The sequence below is a fragment of the Xyrauchen texanus genome, chromosome 9 (assembly GCF_025860055.1).
Source record: "Xyrauchen texanus isolate HMW12.3.18 chromosome 9, RBS_HiC_50CHRs, whole genome shotgun sequence".
Classification (NCBI taxonomy): Eukaryota; Metazoa; Chordata; class Actinopteri; order Cypriniformes; family Catostomidae; genus Xyrauchen; species Xyrauchen texanus.
In genome coordinates this window covers 32086336-32109236 of record NC_068284.1, presented here as the reverse complement: position 1 = coordinate 32109236, position 22901 = coordinate 32086336, and the positions used below count along the sequence as shown (strand labels likewise).

General features: G+C 42.5%; 1 protein-coding gene across 1 annotated transcript in view; it reads right to left on the bottom strand.

The window, feature by feature from the left end:
- Positions 1-22901, bottom strand: part of LOC127649716 (astrotactin-1-like) — a 560423-nt gene that overhangs the window by 357087 nt on the left and 180435 nt on the right. The window contains exons 5-7 of the mRNA XM_052134948.1: positions 18836-19229; positions 11204-11353; positions 1802-1951 (exon numbers count right to left, since the gene is read on the bottom strand). Coding sequence (XP_051990908.1) covers positions 1802-1951; positions 11204-11353; positions 18836-19229 — 694 coding nt within the window. The remainder of the gene's footprint in view (positions 1-1801; positions 1952-11203; positions 11354-18835; positions 19230-22901) is intronic.

Sequence of the window (22901 nt, the reverse complement as noted above, 5' to 3'; positions counted from 1 at the left end):
CAGACTCATGCCATTAGTGTCTGACAGTACTCTCCGACGAGCTTGTCATATGCTCTCAAGTATTTTACATACAAGCCTTTACCCTGCTTAAATTTAAACAGTGGTCTACAAAAGGAGCTGCTAAGTTTAAAATGCTTAAATCCTTGTAAGCTTGTATTTAGTCATCATTCAAAAGGTCCACAGAGTCCACAAAGAGACTTGGAAGAATTCTCTAAGCAAACTTAAAAATTGCTCAGGGACCCTCAGTCCAATTTGGAGGACAGTTTAACAGCAACACAACAAATGCCATTATGCATTGTGGATTTCTGAGCTGTAAAAAAAAAAAAAAGAGGCCAAACTATTTTTAATGACTGGCTGCATCTAAAATGTTACCTCAGTTAAAGTTCTATAAATTAGTATATTTGAGTTGCGGTACCCATTATACGTGGGCTCACAGTCATACAGTAAATATTTATATATTTTTTTTTATATGTGGGACAGCAACTTATCCGAAGCAACTAACACTCAAGGTGAGCTGTGTCAGTGTGTGCATTTCGATCAGAGAAGGCTGATTGGAATTAATATGAATATAGAGATACTTATATAATTTGGCATAAGCCTCGTCCTATGGTTCAGCGCTTAGATACTTGCTTGAACCATCAGATCCTGCTTTAGGCGATAACGGCAGGGGAGTGGAGCTTACCTCCGCCCAGGACGGGACCTAAACTGGTGATGATTAGGGTGGAGGTATGTATTGAGATGCCTAATGGAATGTCTACTGCGATCTTCCTGCTAGAACTATGCTTTTGCTTCCTATTTCCTGTGAATCAAACTCATAACATGACCATGACATTGCTGGCACCATGCTGCACCAGTTGAGCTAGCACTTCTACAGAGTATCTGTCAAGAGTTTCATTCAACATTCAACAGGTACACTGTTGCTCGGCACTGTTGATGTGCTGAATTTAAGAGTTTAACTTAGTTCATCTTTTTCTAATACATAAGTAAATTAGTAGTTCATTTAAATACAAGTTACTGTGTAATTTTTGCGACTCCAAACAAAAAAACAACAACTTTGTTTTCAAATCGATTTTCAAGAACTCTCTCCGTCTGCCATTGGTTTAAATACCAGAAAGTGTTCACACTCAGGGAAAATCAACCTACTAATGGTTTACTGGTTGTCTCTACATATTAAATTGGGATAAGAGAAATTATTTTAATATAAAACATTTTTACCCCAAAACAACAACATTAAAACCTGTTGATGCTCATTGACCCCACCCATGGGCCTAACTTTACATTGCTTAAATTAGTTCACATTTAGTGTGCTGTTAAAATTTTTTCAAAATGTTGACAAATTATACAGATGTATAATTTGTCATCATTATTAAAAAAAAAATTGTTGGACTATACTATATATTAAATGTGAACTAATTTAAGCAAAGTGACACCAGATCTGGGGGGTGGGGGGTGCACATCAACAGGTGTTATGTGATAAGAATCACTTAATGATTGATAAAACTTTTTATCATTCCAATTTTGGGAGAACTATATGTTATCTAACTATATGCCAACATTTCTTTTGCTAAAGTAAATAGAACATTCAGCAGCAATATCACATCTCACATTAATCAATCCATGCATAGATTCACCATTCAAAAACATGACTCGGTCAGTAAGGTAGTTGTGAGGCACAGCGCATCACAACTAACACTTTGCTCAGCTTCCAAACAAAGTCCATTAACATGTGACACGAACACCAAATGGTCAAATACAGGTGGTGCAGATTGATATCATGCCATGGTGTGGAAGTCCTCCTTACCCCCAGAGCCCCACGCTGTGTTGACGTTACCATTTCTCATACCTCGACTGCGACGGCGGCTGCGGTTTGGGTCGGTGTAGAAGGTCAGCTGAGGCTCACTGTCAGCCTCCGTTCCAGAGTCTCCGTCCGGGTTCAGGAAAGCTGAACCCGCTGTAAAATTCACACAAAAACCACCTATCAACTTTTTCATCACATCAGATTAACCAATAATAGAGCCTATGGGCCTATTGAAGAGTTTCCAGACAAATTGACATGGATGGAATGGTAGTTTTTGTGTAAAAAAGCATAACAAGTTCTACAATTTAGACAAATTCAACTGCTGGTTGACTGTCCTAAAAAATCATTATAATGTTTAGTTTAGAAACAAAAGAATGATTTCACCAAGGATAAACAAAACCATTTCCAAATGCACTCTCATTCTCTTGGTTTTAAATTAAACAGTTGTGACAGCATGACAATTGGATTCTTTTTTTGTCTAATTGCCAATCCCATTGTTTATTTTTCTTACAGTATTGATTAATACTGCAAGTAATAATGAGCTATAAACCCATACAGAACAGACAGATTGAATATTAAATTGGAAAAACATTTATTCATTCTAATGAAGGAAAATATTTTCTAAAAGTGTTGCAATTAATAATAATAATAAATAGCATAATTTGCTATTAAAGTTACATTTATTAAAGGTGAAGTGTGTAGTTTCTGCACCACCAAATGGAAATGCAAAAATTATGACAAAAAAGAAAAAAAAAGAAAAGTGAATCATCCCAGCTCAAAGTCACTCCATTTGCAAAATCAATGTTGCTATATCAGGTAGGTTGGGATGCTCAAACAAACAGAACAACTTTCTAATTGTGCCATAGAGGTACAGTGTTAATAGGGAATAAACTTATGAATGGCTTACTTCAAGTATTTAAAAAAAAAAAAAAAAAAAACTACACACTTTACCTACTGTATACAACATTGACATGCATGACAACATTCAACAATTGGAAAAAGGTAAAAACATCCAAGTAAATGATATATGAAACACATTAGAAACCACATAATTACAAACATACATCACACATATACAGTGCAGACCATTGTGCCTAATAAACCAATCAGACAATAAACAAGGAACCCACAATCATTGGTTGTTTGTTAGCGAGCTGAATACTACGGCCATTCTATTCACCTCTCAAGAAGCGTATGCTGTTTGATATACGGTGCATTCCAGCGGCTTTCTCCCCATCTGCACGATTAGTGCAGGGTACGCCCCTGGGTGCTACGACAGTGCTAAAATAGTATATATTCTGAGCAAAATAATATATTTTCCTCTATTACAGCAAACACATTGAAGTGAATGTCTTTTTAAAGATGCGTCTTTCTAAAGATGCCCTTCAGTCTTTATGTAGTATCGAGGGGGGGTTGTTTCCTCTCCACTTCTGACAGCCACGATCGCTGTCTCATGTGTCTGGTCAATTGATGAAGCGTTCGTGGATGGTTCATGTTCTCATTGCGAGAACATGACCTTGGCAACGTTGCGGCCGCATCTTTCTCTCTTTCAGGGGAAAAGCACTTCAGCCGTCTCCCACACCAGACATTCTACCTACGGGTATAAGGCCTGCACAACTGACGCTGGAGGCAATTTGGGGGCTCCAATGGGTTCGGATCCACCGGGTTGCTCATTACCCAGCACGCTCGTTTGTTCCCATCCAGTTCTGTGATGAGACAGGCAGCTCGCCTCAGTGCCAGCCTAATATCTCTTTTGGAGCTCGCGAGATGGATGAGATTTCGATTGCTGCATCAGAGAGCACCGTGGTGTTGTCAGATGCAGAGTACTCAATTGGACTAGCACCTTTGGGTGTGCCCAGTGTGAGGATGATGTGGAGCTGACCACCATGCTTGTCCAAGGCTTGACGATTGGTTCCCGAGGTCGGGGCACCACTCACGGCCACACCCCCCCAGACCCTTTCTTCCTGGAGGTGCATGACGAGCTGACATGGTCATGGGGGACACCTTTTACTGTCTGAACACGAACCTTTGTTAGACTTGGAGTTAGACTTAGTCTCAATGTTGCCGCGCCACACGAGTGAGCGTGCACAGTCGGTGCTGAGCTGCCTGAAGTCATTCAGGTGGAAAACAGCGGTTCCACTGAAACACTTTCCGAGACTCCTAGGCATATGGCATCATCAGCGGCGGTCATGCCGCTCAGGTTGATGCATATGAGACCACTTCAGCACTGGCTTTAGACTTGAGTCCCGAAGTGGGCATGATGCCACGGTACACATCATGTGGCCATCACTTGTTCAGCCCTTGCATTTTTGTGGACAGGAGTCCCCGTTAAAACAGATTCCTCCAAGGCACCATGTGCAATGGGCATGTTGCCGCCGGCTTCTGGACAGGACAGCGGCTGTGTTGGCACGTCAAAATGCCTTGAGTTAATGGCAGTATTGCTCTCCCTGTGCACGTGTTGGTTCGGATGGAAAACATGGTGACGGTAGCATGTATAAAATGCCAAGGCCGCTTATTTTCTTGTTGAATGTCACAACTTGCTCGCCATCTCCTCCTCTAGAGACAGCAGCAAATGAGGTTGCTGACTGCTGACAGTCGTAGCAGATGACACTCAGCAGAGAATGGAGACTCAACTCCCAGGTGGTCCAGTTGATTTGGAGTCAATTCGGCAAAGCAGAGATAGGCCTGTTTTCTTCGTGGGAATCCTCCCACTGCCTGCTCTGGTATTCCCTGAAAGGATCCCCTCGGGACAGACACACTGTCACACAGCTGGACCCGGAGGTTGCGTAAATATGCATTCCCCCCAGTAAGCCTACTTGCACAGACTCTGTACAAGGTCAGGGAGGACCATACTGGCCCACCCATACTTTGTTCTTGGAGCACACGCTCCGCACGACAGCACCATCTGGCACCCACGCCCAGACCTCTGGAACCTCTATGTCTGGTCCCTGGATGGGATGCAGAAGACCTAAATGGTCTACTGCCCATGGTGGTAAGCACAATCACTGAAGACAGGGCTCCCTCCACAAGGCAGCTGTATGCCCTGAAGTGGCGTGTGTTCACAAATTGGTGTTCTTCCCGAAGCGAAGACACTCAGAGATGCACAGTCAGCTTGGTGCTTTCCTTTCTGCAGGAAAAGTTGTATGTAGATGCATTGCAGTAGACGGTAAGTATTTAGGGAAGCATGACTTGATCCTCAGGTTACTGAGAGGGCCTACGGGGAGCTCCATTTGAGCCCCTAGAGTCAGTCAAGTTGAAGACTGTCTCGTCGAAGACCACCCTCCTGACCCTGCTAACTTCCATAAAGAAGGTCGGGGACCTGCATGCAAGCATTTTGATGGGGAACCAGTGGTTGTATGAAAATACTGCAAACCTTCTCTAAAGATACAGTCATGGGGCTCTCATATGAATCTGGCTGAGGAGCGAGAGACAGGTCCGTCCCTATCACTCGCTTTCACCCAAGATCCAGCAAGTCCTTCCCGTCATCCTGAAGCGCACTCCGGCACCACTTCGGTTCATGGGGACCTTGAATCTCTTGAGTCTGCGGACTTCGAGTTACCCACCTCCGAGCATTCCGTGCATGATAATAAATCATCGGAGGAATTACTCGAGGTGATTACTTCAATTAGACTGGCCACGTGAACAAGAGACCCCCAAACACTCCAAGGTGGAGGACAGATTTCTGTATTGTGGCCAAGGGAAGGGAACGCCTCATCCGTCTCTTCCTTTCTTTGATGACCTCCATGATGAACTCTCTCATTCATGGAGGAAACCTCATACATCCCGTGTCTACGTGCCCTCGACGTCGATATATTCGACTAACGTAGGTGCTGAGGTACGGGGGTATTCGGTGATGCCACCGTTTGAAGAGACACTTGCGGGTTATCTCTCGCCTGGCTCGGCATCATCGTTAAAAAGACCCACTCTCCCCAAAAAGCCGTGAAGGACCACCTCCACGCTTGTGGGGAAGGCTTATCAGGCAGCAGGTCAGGCTGGAGCTGCCCTGCAAACTATGGCAGTGTTACAGGTGAAACAAGGCTAATCTGTTGAAGGACCTGAGTGCAGGCACCACGATCGACGAGGAGGCTTTCTCCAAGCTTCGTTGAGCCACAGATCTGTCTCTCTGTGCGACCAAGCAGAAGGCCCGCGCCATTGGCCGGTCTATGTCTGCTTTAGTCTGCATGGTGAGACACTTATGGCTCAACCTGTCGGACATCAGAGACAAGGACAAAGTTTTCCTTCTTGATGCCACGGTTTCACCTTCTGGCTTATTTGGTGATGCTATGAATGTAGTAATCACCAGGTTCCAGGTCGCCACAGGCGAGGAGTGGTGGTCGTGGTTACTTATGCCCCCACTGAAGAAGAACATCCGTGGAGGAATGCAGGCAAGGCCGGTGTGTCAGATGCCTTATATGACCTCCTGTCACAGGTGCTAGCTAAAGTGGATCTAGTTGGGTGACTTCAATGCCCGAGATGGCCAGGATGTTGGCATGTGGTCTCAAGAAGACATGGGTCAGATCAGCTCAATAACAAAAGCAGAAGGATGATAGATTTTTGTTTAGCCCATGGGCTTGTAATTACCAACATGCTGTTCCGGCATCGGCGCATCTACACTACATCGTAGATGCATGCAGTGTCCAAGCAAGAACATCTGCTGGACTACATAGTGACGGAACAGCGGTTGCAGGCATATGTCCTTGACCCCACCTACCATGGAGCTGATCTGACTACTGACCATTGACTTTTCATCTGTAAGATGCACCTGCCATTCTTCAACTCTGGTGGTGGGTGTACACCCAGGTCCCCATTCAAACCCTTAGTGGCATGGTCTCAGCTAGCTGATGAAAGTTGCAAGCGAGAATTTCATCACCTGCGACTGGGTATGGCATCGTCCCCCAATCCTACAGATGTCGAGGAGAAATGGGTGAGGTTTAGGACTGTGGCTCATACAGCTGTATTGGCTTCTTTGGGTACATGGTCTAGACCTACCCAGAGACCCTGGCTGACAGAGGAGGTGTTCAAGCTGGCTGAGAAAAAGCAACAGGCCCACTCTCATCGGCTACAGCATCCCACATCGGAGAATGAGGAGGCTTTCCGCAACTTTTGCTCTGAGGTTCGGAGAGCCGTGAGTTACTGCAAGGATAGTTGCAGTCTGCCTCAGTGGCCCACGATTGCAAATCGCCTAATGATTTGCCAGGTCTTCTCGGCCACAGTCATTCCCTCCCTTCTCTATGCTTGCAAAACGTGGAAACCGTTAATGGAACATCTTCACCGGTTAGAAAAATTTAGGCATGCCCCGCCACCGCATGTCTAAACAGCTATTCGGCCTGATTGAGGGGGCTAAATGGGCGCAGTACGGGCTGGAGAGGAGATGGAGTGATATGGTACAGGAGGATGTGGAGCTGAGGGGACTTGCTGCTGACTGGTACCAGCGGTGTCAAGATCGCCTCTGTGGAGGAGGCTACTGAAGGACGCTACTGGGCAGTTGGAGGCAGTCGCCCTCCAACAACAATGGAGGGAGGAGTGATGCTCACTACAACAAGTGGAGTTCCAGATGGCTAAAGCACAGCAAGTTGGCACAGTAGGGGGCACAGGTGGTCCATCAGTCAGTCATCTCAGTCAGTCCACCCGTGGAATCTTGGTCAGCCCCATGACCTCCTGCCAGTGGGCTTTCGACACTCCGCCAACGGTGAGGACTACATGCCGGCGTATATTTCCTACAAAATCTTGGGTTTCGGCACCAGTGTAACAGGGTTCATTGTGGGATGAAAGGAGGAAGTGGGAAATGTGAGGATTCAAATCAAAAGGTTGGTCTTTAATAATGTACAACTCAAAAAAGCTTTTCAGCTTCAACATAAACACAGACAACTTTGGCGGTTGAAGAGTGTCTCTCTCTCTCTCTCACTGCGTCTCTGGCGAGGTTCCTCTTTTATTGCTCTCCCCTGTGCTTACTGTTATCAGAAACAGGTGTGTGGCATGGGGGGCATGGTCATGTATTGGTCTGTGGGATAGGGAGAGTGGTAAGGCTCTTCACATGGGTTGTGAGAACTCTAATACCTGTCTCAAATTATAGTTATGGCAGAGAGAGACCTGAAAAGGCATGCCAGAGCTTCTGAGTGAGAGAGAGAGACCAGCGCCTGTTCCTGTGAAGCCACATGACAAATACTATTGACCCGTTTGTGTGTTTTGGCAACCAAGAGCCCTTTTTGTTTAAGTTTTGTATCACGCTAAGAGAGTAATAAAATTGCTCAACCACGCCCATGCCACCACATATATCTTGATAAATCTGCACACAGTTTGTAAAATTGTTAAGATATCTTCTCAAACTCTAGAGTACACATGTGTGTGATTACTGGGATCTCTTTTTTTTTCAACACCCGAGAGGCAGGATACTTAAGCAAAGGGCAACATTCACTATCCATTTAATATCCTTGATGTCTAGGAGAAACAATTGAGATATCATGAGATCTAACTTCCATAAAACAACAATTGACACATTCAAATATGTGGAGACATGAAAACAAGTCATGAGAACACAGTTGCACACTGTTTGGCCATACAGTGATGTCACATCTTTCAAAAAGCATGAAATCAAGTACTTTATATTATAACTATAGTATAACTATATAACTTCATAGTATAATAGCCATCCTAATAATGGACTCTTCTCTTTGTTGCGGTAAGGGAAATGCTTCCACTCCCCGATGGCCAAAATTGAGAGAATGAGGAGGAGCTTCTTTCTCCAGGACATCTGTGTCCTGAACCAAGGACAATACCAGGACTAGGTTCACTATTCAACACCACACACTTGATGCAATATTCTTCAACAATATTCTGACCAATATTCTTACATACTGAACATTACTGCACAATTGCACTTTACCCTGCACAATATATGTATATACCTTTATCGTAAACTGTGGGAGGAAAAGTCGTACCAAGGATTTCACTACATGTCATACTGTGTATGGTTATGTATGTGACAAATAAAACAAATATAAAATTGCAAAGATGGATAAAATGTACAGAGATACTGTGTAAATGCTTGAAGGATAACAGTGATTAAGAAATGCAGTGAATCAGTCATCTTCAATATGTCTTACATAACATCCCTGGTTGACATACAGTAATCCATACAATAATCTGCTACTGTAAAAATTATTTTACAGTATTATTTTTGTTTCTAAATGCCTTATGAAGACCATGACTATAGAAAATGTCTCTGGGAATACTGAACTTTAGAATGAAAAGGCATTTAGGACTTAAAATCAAAACACCTTTTTAGAGTGACACATGCCCAGCACAACAATACCTCTTATTGTCTGAGTAACAAATGAGAACAAAAGAAGCACCTTCAAAGAAATTAGCTGTAAACCTAAGAGCAGGTGAGAAAAGCCTCCACAATTAGGCGAGGGCCAAGGGTGCAAAGCTCCGTGGAGGGGAATAAAAGATGAGCTTGTTTAAATATTCATCACAGAGCACCACCAGCCTCTCAGCATACAGCGCAGGTGCACGTACCTCCTACAACAAACGTTATTTTGTTCCGCCATTCAGGGAGCTAGAACTCAATAATTAGAAAGGTCTTCACAGTGTCACCAGAATGTTCTCACACTGAAGAAAGGTGAAGTATGAACACCTACATGAATACTGTTGACCTAGAGATTGCTGAGAAATGTCAACCACCAAGAGCACATATCTACTTTGTATAATGAAAAATGAGGCATATAAATAGATGAGATGAGAGAGGCAGGTGTGACTGCGGTAAAAAAAAAGAAGTTGAGAGGATCTATGCGCTAGCACACATGTTCTCCTCCGGCGACGTCAACGGGAGTCTAAACTTAGCATTTAGCAGCCCTCGCGTTTGGCAGATCACTCTTAGAGCTCTCTCAGAGTCTGTCACACGTGCTTCATTAGAGAGGAGAAAAGAGAAAATCGTTTCAAAGGGAAACAATGACATGATTTTGTCATAAATCATGCAGAAATAAAAAAAAATTACTTTGACAATTTTATTTATCTCACTTTGTCTTTGGATGTTCACCAATAAACAAACAGGGCAATATGAATCTGAAACACTAGGGAAAGCTGGAGAAATGGGGAAATTGCTATTTCAGAATTCTCAGAAAGATCTTTTAAAGTCCAGCAACCAAAAGACACGCTAAAACCCTAATCAGTTGTGCAATTAGTGGATTGGCGATGCAGTACATCAATTGCCATGAAAAATAAAGATTTTTATGTTTGGAATGTAAGCAATTCCTTAAGAATAATCTGCACACCTACCACCCTTTTGAAAAACAGCAACTTGGCTCTGTTAATGGCTCTTAAAGAGTTAATCAGTGAAACCCCATATTTTTGGTTATTTGTAAATACACTTTAATATTTTAAATTCATATGCAGTGAACTGATAAGAAACAGGAGAGGTGGTATGTTTGCTGGTCTGAAGTAATGAGGCATAAAAGCATGAGCAGAGAATCAAATATTTGTTCAGCTAGGTACAAAAAAGTGAAAAGATTTCACTGGGCAACTAGCTATTTGTGCACTACAAATTTTTTTGTATAAAAATAATTTGTCTTTGATTGTTCCTTGTAGCTAACTAAAGGTATATTTTAGGCATACAATGTGAGGATGTAGATGTTTTAGCTGTAGAAACCTGCTATGAATTACAGAAAATGTGGTTTCATACAGTAAATGTATGATTTTACAGGGTACATGACTCTAGCCAGGCTTCCTAAGCACCCTCCTAAGTGGGAGTTTGACTGCAATTGGCATTCAATCTTTTAAACTCTCATCCTCCACAATTTTAATCTGCCGGTAGATTGTGGCTATACTCTTTGTTACAGCAGTCGTGAAGCTGCTTTATGATTAGCATCAGAGCATCAACGCCAGAGTTAAGCTTTGAACTTACAATGAAAACCACTTCCAGACAAAAACATCTAATTCTGCATTTTGGTGATGGTTAAGACTTGATTTGTTTCTGTGGTAATTAAAATGCACCTAACAAGTCTCATCTGAGCTTTTTTTGTACATTACACAGCGCTAAGATCTCCTTTATCCATAATTTTATCACTGACAGGGAAGGGCTGTCAGAAATTAATTTATTTACTGACATAACCACCGTGGATCTATGATAGGAGAGTGTAAAGGAGCCAATACATCTCTGGCAACAAATATCACAAATATTAAATTATACAAAAGCAAATTAATTTCTCATAAAACTAATGCAAAGGATATGCAATGAGTTGTTGGTGTTCTGATGAGTCAATCATATTGAAGAGCTAGATCTGAAGTTCAAACATAGTATGAGACAGTAAAGAGAGTGGAAGATATAATTTTGTGGGGTTATGATCACACCAATAGACAATGGCTGAAATGAGATGTGTGTAGGTGTAAGAGCAGATCCTGACTCACTGTGCGTTTTACTGGACAGACGTTTGCGCTGGTTGGTGGAGGTGTTGTGTGGGAAGAGTGTGTTTTGCTGGTGATTGCTGTCAACAGGACTGGTGGCTATGATGTTATCCTTGTATTTGCCCATTTGGGACATTTTTGTACTGTCATTCCCTGATGGCACAAAGGTTACAATTACAAAAAAAAAAAGAGATGGATGGACAGTAAATAATAGCTCACTGAAGGCATGGGGAGACACTTTAAGTAAATGACTGCAATTCAAAAGGTTAAGTCTTAGTTGTATTTGCAAAGTATTTTCAGGATTATGTTACATTGAGAGGCTTCACAGGCCAGTGATTCAGAACCTGTATATGATATGCCGTCATTCACTATTACACAACATTGCCATCCCCTGTAGTTTATCTGCCCCTTTGTAATTAGTAAATTGCACAACATTGACAACCAGCACTGCAGGGTTTTATTGTATTAGGCAAATTACTGTGACAGCATGAAGTCACTTGTGTCCCGCATAGCATTTTAGGGGTATTTTAGTGGGCTACTTATCAAGGCATAATTTCACATTTGATAAGGGTTGGTCATTCCAAATTCTATGTATACAATGGACATGGCCCATCTGGCATATACCCAGGTTAAGTCATGTGACATGCATCTATTTTTAAGCTATCTATTTGAAATAAACTGGCAGTGAGGGTGCAAATGTAATGTTTACCACATGCATCTCACAGTTTACAGAATGTAAGAATAGATGTATGTATGTTTTATACAACAGTATCACATTGTATAAAGACACTGTATATTCATATTTGCAAATTAACAAATACATTTGCATGATGTCACATGACAAACTTAATGAGCAAAAAGTTTTATAGCTATAGCTACAGCCAAATCAAATATAGAGTGGTTTATGTGCCTGAAAATTAAGCAGAATCAAAAACTAAATTGGGAATGTGAATTAATATATGGTAACAGTTTACAATAAGGTTCCATTCATTAACATTAGTTAATGCGTTAGGTATCATAACTAACAATGAACAATATTTTTGTACAGCAAGATCTTTGTTAATGCAAGCAAAAATATTTGTATTATTATTAAAAGTGCATGTTCATAGTGCATTAACTAATGTTAACATGTACAAATTTTGATTAAAAAAAAATATTATTATATGTTGAAATTAACATTAACCAGGATAATAAATGCTGTAAAATAATTTTCCATTGTCATTTCATGTTAACTAATGTTGTTAACTAATCTTAACATTTGGAACCTTATTGTAAAGTGTTCCCATCTAGTAAATTATTAAAAATAACTGTTTCAGAATAAAAACAAGTGAGACATTTTTATTGATGTTTCATTAGCAAGTTTATAGCTCTTCCCCAGTAGCCTACTGTGGAAGGGCGGAAGGCGGGGCCGGGTCTTGATTCTACACACCCGGTCCCTTATCAGACTAATCAAGCCTCCAAGAGGGATAAAGGCATACCTGCGGAGGATGGTGTGGGAGAGAGAGATCATTTACGGACATGTCCGTCATGTGTGTGTTTGTCTTTGGTTTAAGTTAATCATTAAAATAGTATTTATGTTGTCAAGCTGGTTCTCGCCTCCTCCTTTCCATTGAACTGCTTTACACTTACACATTGTTAGGCATGTTAAAGGTGAAGTTTGTAATTTTGTTCAGTGTTAAAATACTTTGTCCTATCCAGTATATTATACAGGAACAACTTTAGCCTGTTAACATTTATGAGAGCGTCCACGCTCTGAAGCGTTCTTTGTTTACATGTGTTCAATGTTACTGTATAGTTTTAATGCAAAAGAATGTTGTCACAATACCAACATTTCTGTAGTTAATACCAGTAGTAAAATTGTACAATTCACATAACCAATTAACCAGTACAAATACTAATATGCTATTGAACATGCTCCTTTTTTATAAAGAGAAAAATCTTAATATAAATATTAATAAACAAAAAGAAAAGAAAAAACAAATCAGAGGTTGCGTGGCGCCATGCAAGGTTCGGAAGCAAACGGTGAGCTCTGAGCACATTTGCTAGTTTTAATACTTTTTGTGTCATAAACCTGTGAGATTCGATACACCCTGATTCTTAACTGTTCTAGGAAGACAATATGTCAAATAATTCAAAATCCTCGGGCTCTGGAAATATTAGAAGACACTTATGTGCTCAAGCTGAAGCTCCTGAGCAGTAGGCCAAAAGACCGGAAGTCAATTTGGACGGTGAAGTGAAGGAAATTCAGCATCAATTGATGAACCTATAGAAAATGGTGACAAAGGTCGCTGCTGACTTGGATGATCTTGCTGTAGTAAGTCGATCGATCACTGCCATGGAGACAAAATTCACTGAGATGGTTAAAAGAGTGGTGGATGTCAAGAAATTGGTCAATTATATTGAGTCATCGGAGAGGGAATTAGCTTATACCCGCTAGCAGATTTAGAGTGCATCTGTGAAAATTTGGAAGACTTGGAGAATTGTAACCGGCGAAAGAACATCCAAATTTTTTGAATTCCTGAGGATGAAGAAGAACGAGATCTGGTTAAATTCCTAGAAAGGCTCGATCAGGCAAGGCTTCCGGGCCAGATGGCATTGCTGCTGAATTTTCTAGATCTTGTGCTATAGAACTGGCTCCACTTTTGTTAGAAGTTTATAAGGAATCATTAAAGAGTGGAAAGCTTCCACCAACCATAACACAAGCCCGGATCAGTCTGATTCTCAAAAAAGACAAAGATCCAAGCGAGTGTAAGAATTACCATCCAATTTCCACGATGCAGTTAGACGTTAAACTATTGTCAAAAATTTTGGCTAACCAATTAAGTACATTTATGACATCTCTTATAAATATAGATCAGCTGATGTTTATTCGGGCCACAGCTCTTCTGATAACTGCTTTTCATCAATATCATGTGGTTAGTGGCAAATGATCAGACTCAAGTCACTGCCATCTCACTTGATGACGAAAAGGCACTTGATATAGTAGAATGAGATTATCTTTTTAAGGTTTTGGGAATATAAGGGTTCGGGAATACTTTTATTGGATGGATTAAGTTACTTTATAGACACCCGGTAGCAGCAGTACAACAAATTGATTAATTTCAGATTATTTTAACATGGCAGCGTTGACCTCTTTCCCCATTATTGTTCTGTCTTGCCCTGGAACCATTAGCAGCCACGATGATTTTCCAGGTGTGTTGGCGGGAGGTATGGCGCATAAGCTTTTGCTTTACGCAGATGCTATTTTATTATTCCTCTCCGACCCCACTAGATCTATTCCTTGCCTCTACAGAATTATTCATTTCATTTCTAAGTTCTAAGGAAACAGAGTCAATTGGTAAAAATCCAAACCTTTAGCTCTGACAGCATACTGCCCAGTATCGGCTTTTCAGCCCGGCGCCTTCCAGTGGCCCAAACATGGCATTAAATATTTGGGCATTTTATTCCCAGCAAATTTGACCTCTTATTAAAAAGTTTTTCAAGCGATGTGCGCATGTGGGCTTCATTACGTTTATCTATGCTTGGGAAGGTTAATGTTATTAAAATTAATTCAATTCCAAAATTCAACTACCTGCTACAGTCTGTCCCTGTAGATATCCCACTCTCTTATTTCAAGCAATTTTATAGTATAGCGAAATACTTCATTTGGAATGGTAAGCGTCTCAGGTTACATTTAAATAAGTTACATAGGCCGATTGACAAAGGTGGGCTAGGCATACCCAAGATTTTATTTTATTATTATGAATTCGGTCTCAGACATTTGGCTCATTGGACGCTTCCACCTGAGAGAGCCCCTCCCTGGTTTTGTACTGAACAGGAAGTCATTGCCCCTGTTTTTCCATTGCAAAGCCTTTCTATGAAACTAAACAGAGAAGTTAAGTCACACCCTGTTATCTCACATTTGCACAAGGTATGGACAAAAGTGTGAGTGTTAAATTTGGACATTTATTTAAATGTTGCCTTGAATATACGGCTGAACCCAAAATTATGTATTAATAAGTCCCCATTCTGCTGGTCAGAGTGGACTGTGAGTGAGGTTAATATGCTCGGTGTCTTGTATGAGAGTGGAGTGTTGAGATCTTTTGAAAATATGGTTGAACATTTTAGGATTCCCAGATCTCAGTTATTTAGGTATTTACAGCAGTGCCACCTGCTCTGTACTATTTTGGGGAGTCGCATATACCCCCGTAAAGCAGCAAATACCCTGGACATGATTACTGCCTTTGGAAAAGGTCATGAGGCATCAGTGTATTACTCCCTGTTAATTCAGAGTATGAGGGATTGAGCTTCAACTTCTCTCAAGAGATTATGGGAGAAATATTTAAACTTGGTATTTGAGGAGGGAGTGTGGGCTAGGATTCTAAAAAACATAGTCTATATCTAGAGATGCAAGGGTGCCTCTGATGGAATTTAAGCATGTAATTTTTCATTGATTCTATTGGACCCCTCTAGATTGTATAGGCTTGGTCTTAAAAACACCCACCTGCTGGCAAAGCCAATCAGAAGATGGGGACACAACCCATGTTTTTTGGGGATGTGTTAAGGTTATAAAAGGGATACACGTTGATTCTGTGTAGATCATTCAGTTGTTAAATCTATTCTTGTCTTTGTTGGAATCAATAAAACAAAAATTATAAAAAAATCTTATTCTCTGCTTTCTCTCCTTTTCTGCATTTCAGCTCAAGCTTCTGTACTACTTTTAATTTTGAAGTTTGAACCACAATTTAAAACCTTGGGAGTGCAATCTTTCAGATATTGTTGGCTTTTGCATGAAAAAATGCTTGTGATGTTCTTCATTTGTAAGTTGCTTTGGATAAAATGTCTGCTAAATTAGTAAATGTAACGTATTACATTAAAACAAAAGCCCTAAAATATGTTTTTCAAGTTGCTTCAAGTTTTAATTATTCAAGTTAACAGTCAGAAACAAGGAAACAAATAAAGATCAGTGGGTAGTTTTATCTTTTTCTTGTCAAATTGTTGTTTTATTAATATTAATTACATAATAGAGAGCTTCAGGTTGTATGGGGGCTTTTAGGTTGTATGTACTGTACACTGCAAGGCATAAAGCGCAGATCTGATATCTGTACAAAAATCTCGAAAGATTTTTTTTTTTATTATTATTATTCAGACTACATTTACACACTAACTGTAATGAACAATAGTGTGACAAACAGACCCAAAAGCAGAGGAAGTATTTATTAACAATTATTATGAGCAGTCACTGGGTTGAGGAATGTAGAAAATCCCGACACCGGCTGCAGCAGGGGGTAGTGTTCTCTAATGTGTGAGTGTCGTAGTCATGCAAGAGGCAATCCATGAAGAGTGTGTTTGTAGGATGAGGATGTGCATTGTGGAAGTCAGGAACAGATTAATAGAATCCTCCATTGAAGCTAATGAGATGCAGGTAGGTATCCTCCGTGGAAGGCAACCATACAACCAACAGATACTCAAGAAAGGGCCAATTAAGCAGAGAGAGAACTCAACGCCAAACGACAATAATCTAGCGAAGATATTGAGAGCACAACAGGCTTAAGACGTGAGTGGGGAGAACAAATGTTGCTCTGCATGCTAATCAATGGCATAATCATCGTTCCCCCATGAACAGTCAGTGTTCCCATTGAAATCTGGTCCAATTCATCTATGATGGTCCAGGATGTCCCGAGACGGGTCCCAACATCTGTCCTCAGGTCCATAACCCTCCCAGTCAACAAGGTATTGGAACCCTCTTCCCCTCCACCTGACGTTGATCAGTTTCCTGACCGTGTATACTGCAGAGCCATCAACAAGATGTGGAGGAGGTGGGACGGGAGTGTGGGGTGTAATTCAGAATTTAAAACAGGTTTGATTTTGGGTGAATACACTTAAGGTAAGGAGGTAATTTGAGACAAACTGCCACCTGACTAATGACCTTGGCAATAGGAAACGGCCTGATAAACTTCGGACCCAGCTTACGTGAGGGGAGTCAGAGCTGGATGTTCTTATGGGACAGCCAATCCTCCTGCCTGCACATGTTAGCTGGTGCCTTATCCCGGTGCCGGTCCACAGATCACTTAATGCGAGCGCCAGTCCGTATGAGGGCTTCTCTGGTGGCTAACTAGGTGCGTCGGCACCTATGCATAAAGGCGTGGACAGACGGAACTTGTATGTCAGGTTCTTGTGTGGGGAAAAGAAGGGGCTGATAACTGAGGCTGCACTGGCAGGGTGATAACACCGTAGACTATGACTGCAAGGAGATATGGGTGTACTCAACCCAGACTAAATGATCACTACAAGAAGACAAGAAGATTATGGAAGGCCACACAGTGCAGGGCCTTTTCCAGCCCCCGATTCGCCCACTCAGCTTGTCCATTTGTCTGGGGATGAAACCCAGAGAACAAACTCACCGTAGCTCCCAGCTGTCAACAGAATTCTCCCCAAAAACATGACACAAATTTGGGGGCCTCTGACAAAAACCACACTGACTGGGTTACCAGCTGTCTCCCTCGTTGAAGGTGATTTGGGGAGGGAAATAAAATAAGCTGCCTCCGAGAACCAGTCCAATAGAGTCAAAACAACTGTGTTGCCATGATGAGGGGGGTGGGTGCATGTGTGCGTTGTGGAAATCAGGAACAGATTCGTAGAATCCTCTGTTGAAGCTAGTGAGAAGCAGAACAATGCCAGCAGAGATGAGCGAACTTAACTCCCGCCACGCGGGCAGAGACGAGGTATCCTGCATGGAAGAACAGCTAACACGTAGCAATACTGCAAGGAAACCACACACCCAACACATCGGCAACTAACAGATACACAAGACAGGACCAACTAGGCAGAGAGATTGAGGTTAGTACTCAACATCAAACAACAATCTAGCAAAGATACTGAGAACACGACTGGCTTAAGAAGGGACTGAATTAGAGGAGAACAGGTGTTGCTCAGCACGCTAATCAGTGGCATGATCAGCGTTCCCCCGGGAACAATCAGTGTTCCTATGGAAACGCCAATCATGCATGCCAGCTGTGTCTGCGAGACATGAGAGAGAGAGAAAATTAAAAAACATACAAAACAAACACACAAACTCACAGGAGCCATTACACTAACTGTGTTTAAATTCATGTCTTGTTAGGTAGGCATTTTGACCAAAAAAGTTAATTTGACATTTACGCTCATATCAGAATCTTTGTGAACGCTTTACAGAGCACATGCGTGCAAATATGCAAATTCAAAAGCAGCCGCCTATCAGTCAAAATTTACACAGGTATCCAATTGAGTCAGTACTCAGTGATATCAATACTGCAGAATGATTTGGGACCAAAGTACTGGTATTTATGACATCCCTTCCTATAAGTAAGCCATTCCTAGGTTGATTTCTCTGAAAAGTGTCAATCTGGCTTTAAAGCGCTATCAAAACATTGTTCTGTTTGTTTGAGTGTCCAGCCCAACATAACAAACTTGGCTTAACCAATGCAGTGAGTTTGGGGCAGGATGGTTTGTCCAACCAATGCCAGTGTCATTTAGTGTTAGAAATAGCTTTTATTATTTTTGTTTTATTCAATTTGGTAACACTAGAAGGACAGAAATTACACACTTCAACTTTAACTCAGAGATCTTCAAATATCTTTTTATTTGTGCACTACAGTGTGTGGTAAATTCACACACCTGGGGTGAGGTCCATTCCAGCTTTGTCATTGCACCCTTGAAGCGAGTCAAGTGTACGGGTCACCTGACTTGTGAAGTCCTCACCGCCATTCATGCACTCCCGTTGAAGGTGGTGCCGCAGGTCAGTGATGTCGTACTCGTATCCATCCAGAATCGGTGTCTCGCGGATGCTGAGAGTGCCGCTGGAGTTGTGGCCCTGCCCGCGGGAATTTCTCAAACTCTCCCGTGCCTGTCCACCCATCAGCACAGAGGGGATGTAGTGAATTTCATTGGCAGCTTCTGCACTTGCACTCTTCTGTGGCTGAGGGACCCGGCGACGTTTACACCAGCGTCTACGAGTGTACAGGATCAATACCAAGCAAAGGATGGACAACAGAAGAGCAATCATGCCACCCTACAGAGACAGAGAAAAGGGGTGGGAGGACAGAAAATGGAGCAATAAAAACTGTATAAAGAGAGTACAATTTAAAAAATGCATTGATGCAGTTGATTCTCACGAAAAGTGTAACTATGTGGCACTTTTGAAACATTGCTTTGATTGTTTGAATATTCTGACCAGACCAGAATAGCAACATTGGCTTAACCAATGGTGTGAGTTAGGGGCAGGACTACTAAAGCCATTATTTTTTGCTGTTCAGTCCGTTGATGCTAATTGTTCAGAAAGTAAACACTTCACCTTTAAATATATTTCAAGAGTAAACCATATGTTTTTTTTTCGTGAGATTGAAGAACAGCATGTTCATTCTCCCAAATTATTCTATTCCAATTACACAAAGGAAGATTTGATACACCTTGACAATGAGTTATCATACTGTCATATGAAGCCAATTGTGGAGATAACATATTATTAACTATAGCTACCATGACATATTGGGGGGAATTCAATAAGAATTAATTACACCCACTAGTCATGTAGTTTATTTGCATGCACTGTCTGCATTGTTTTAACACCCAATTAAATTATGCAAATCAGGTGATGGCACAAATATGCCCAAAATGTTTATGCTGAATGCAATTTACAATGCACAATCCTGGATCTTTCAGATGAGTTTAAGTGCTTGGTTGTCAAGGATGCAGCAGACTACTGAAATTAGGGCACAAATAACTGGGACTGTACTGTACAGCATTGCTGCGATCCAGGCACCTGGAAAATTTGCCTCTTTAAAATTATGAAAGTGCTCTCAACCAAACAGCACAACAGTAACCAACAAAACAGTTAAATGTAACAATTTACAGAGACCCTAAACCTAACTTTGTTAGTAATGCAAAAAGCTCTTTTGTGTAGGAAGGAAGAAAGCAAAACTGGGGTTCAGGATGCGTGTTCTTGGTATATTTCGTAATTTAACACCTAAACTAAACCCCATATATAAACCTAACCATAACTTTGAACATGTGACTATGATTTTATCTGATAAATATGTTTTGTGTACGACAGAAGAAAGGAAATATGAGGGTTTGAAGTAGATGAGTAAACTAACTGTGATTGGCTGGTGTACAAGTTTTACGTTTTCTTATGAATTCGCCATCTCGTACTAATCTTATGAATTCTCATGAAACCATGTGAACTTTCTTAACGGTCTCGATTACCTCTGAACTTGAGAAAATGCCGATGAGAAATTTGCAGACAGAATTTGCATGTCCCTCCCCCGCACATACGGATATAAAAGGAGGTAATCGTGCATCCGTTTTTTCAGGTTTTGCACTGAGGAGCCAAGAATAAGGTTCAGCCGTTACAGTGGCTCGGTTCAGCGTTGTGGCTGGGGGGACACAACGTCTCGTTCCCTCCATCAGGGAACGGAGGTTACAACAGTAACCTAGACATTCCCCCTCTGTCGCTCACTCGACGTTGTGTCGAATTAACCGACACTAGGGGTTCTTATTCAATCACGCCATGCGCTGAACCGTGTACGTGAGCTGCTGACGCAGGTGCAGAAAGGCAGTTGCATGCCAAAGCAACAGGCTGGGTCAGACTGCATGTACCCTTCCCCAATGCCCCATAGAAAACGTCATAAACTTTTTAGGTTCCCGGCATCCCGAAGGGAGGGGACAAGCGATGTGCCAAGCATGGGACCAGCCTGCGTCAGTCGCCATTTAATGCTATAAAACGCATCAGGAAAGGCGTTCTTTTCCAACTCCTATTCTTTCAGGGGGAAAAGACCCCACAGAGATGGCAAACTGCCCAGGCTAGGGGGAGGTAAAATGCGGCAAAATAAGTCACATGGATTTTCAGGCCACATGTGGGAGTGGTGTGGTTGTAGATCCTACTTGCTGCGAGGAGTTGCTACAAACACGGCGACCGGGGGGCAGAGGGAACTGCCCATGGGAGACGCGAGAACGCTGGTAGTGGGACTGTACCATGGAAAATACACACAGGGGGATTAATCCATGAAGGCCTATCCTGTGGTGCACCTATTCCAGTAATTAATACACGTAGCGCATCTGGTCGGGAAATTCCTGAATTCGTGGACCAGAGGACTAGGGAGGAAGGACATCCAGGAAGCACAAGTTTAGTGGTGGTGGCATAGTGGGCTAAAGCACATAACTGTTAATCAGAAAGTCACTGGTTCGATCCCCACAGCCACCACCATTGTGTCCTTGAACAAAACACTGGATTGTCCCTTTACTAAGTGCACTGTAAGTCGCTTTGAAGAAAAGCATCTGCCAAATACAGAAATGTAAATGTAAATGTAGTGGACTCTCCTGGGCGAAAGAGTGCTTGTGATAAACTCAGTGGAGGGAAAAGGCGCTATGTGCAAGCGGAACACCTGTTCAGATGTTCCATATTCCCGAGTTCTATGTGCTCGGACCTGAGAGAACATGGGATGAGACAGACTCAACCCTGAGATTGTAAAAGTATTGTAAAGGTATTGGGTGTTGCCCAGCCCACTGCTCTGCAGATGTCTGCTAGGGAGGTGCCGTTGGCCAGTGCCCACGAGGATGCCACACTTCTCATCGAGTGTGGACGAACCCGCAAGGGGGTGAACATGGCCTGGGTGTGACAGGCCAAAGCTATTGCATCAACGACCCAGTGGGATAGCCTCTGTTTGGAGACAGCGTTCCCTTTCCACTGTCCACCAAAGCAGACAAAGAACTGCTCAGAACATCTAAAGCTCTGCGTGCGGTCCACATAGGTATGTAAAGCACGCACTGGACACAGAAATAATAAGGCTGGGTCTACCTCCTCCCGGGGCAGCGATTGCAGGTTCAGTACCTGGTCCTTGAAGGGGGTCATAGGAACCTTGGGTACGTATCCCGGTCGAGGTCTTAGGATGACATGGGTGTCTGCCTGACTGATTTCCAGGCAAGTGTCGCTGACAGAGTACGCTTGCAGGTCCCAAACTCTTTTGATGGAAGTGAGCATGATCAGGAGGGCAGTCTTCAAGGAGAGGGCTCTGAGCTCAACGGATTCTAGTGGCAGGGGAGTCTCTGGAGGCCTGAAAGGACCACTTCGCTAGGGACTTACTGTCCACTGCATCGTGGTGAGACAATATAGCGGCTACATAAACCTTCAAGGTGGAGGGGGACAGCCTCCCCTCCAGCCTCTTCTGCAGAAATGAGAGCACTGACCCGACCGCACATCTATGCAGGTCTTCAGACCGGGAAGAACACCAATCTTCCGCATCCCATCCAGGAGCCAGATGTGGAGGTTCCAGATGTCTGGGCGCAGATGCCAGAGGGTGCCCCGTCTCTGAGAAAGAAGGTCTTTCCTCAGGGAAATTCGCCAGAGAGGGGCTGTCGCGAGGAGCGTGAGATCCGAGAACCAAGTCTGTGTGGGCCAATAGGGGGCCACTAGAGTGACTTGTTCCTCATCCTCCCTGACATTGTGCCATGTCCATCTCGGGACTCAAGTCTGAAGCCAGTGCTGAAGCGTTTCATATGCATGAACCCCAGTGGTGCGACCGCCACAGAGGATGCCATATGCCCCAGGAGCCTCTGGAAATGTTTTAGAGGAACCACTGTACCTGGCTTGAACAAGGAGAGGCATTTCAGCACCGACTTCACGCGCTCGTTGGTGAGGCGTGCTGTCTTTGAGAGCTCTATCGTGTCTTTGAGTAAAAGGGTCACG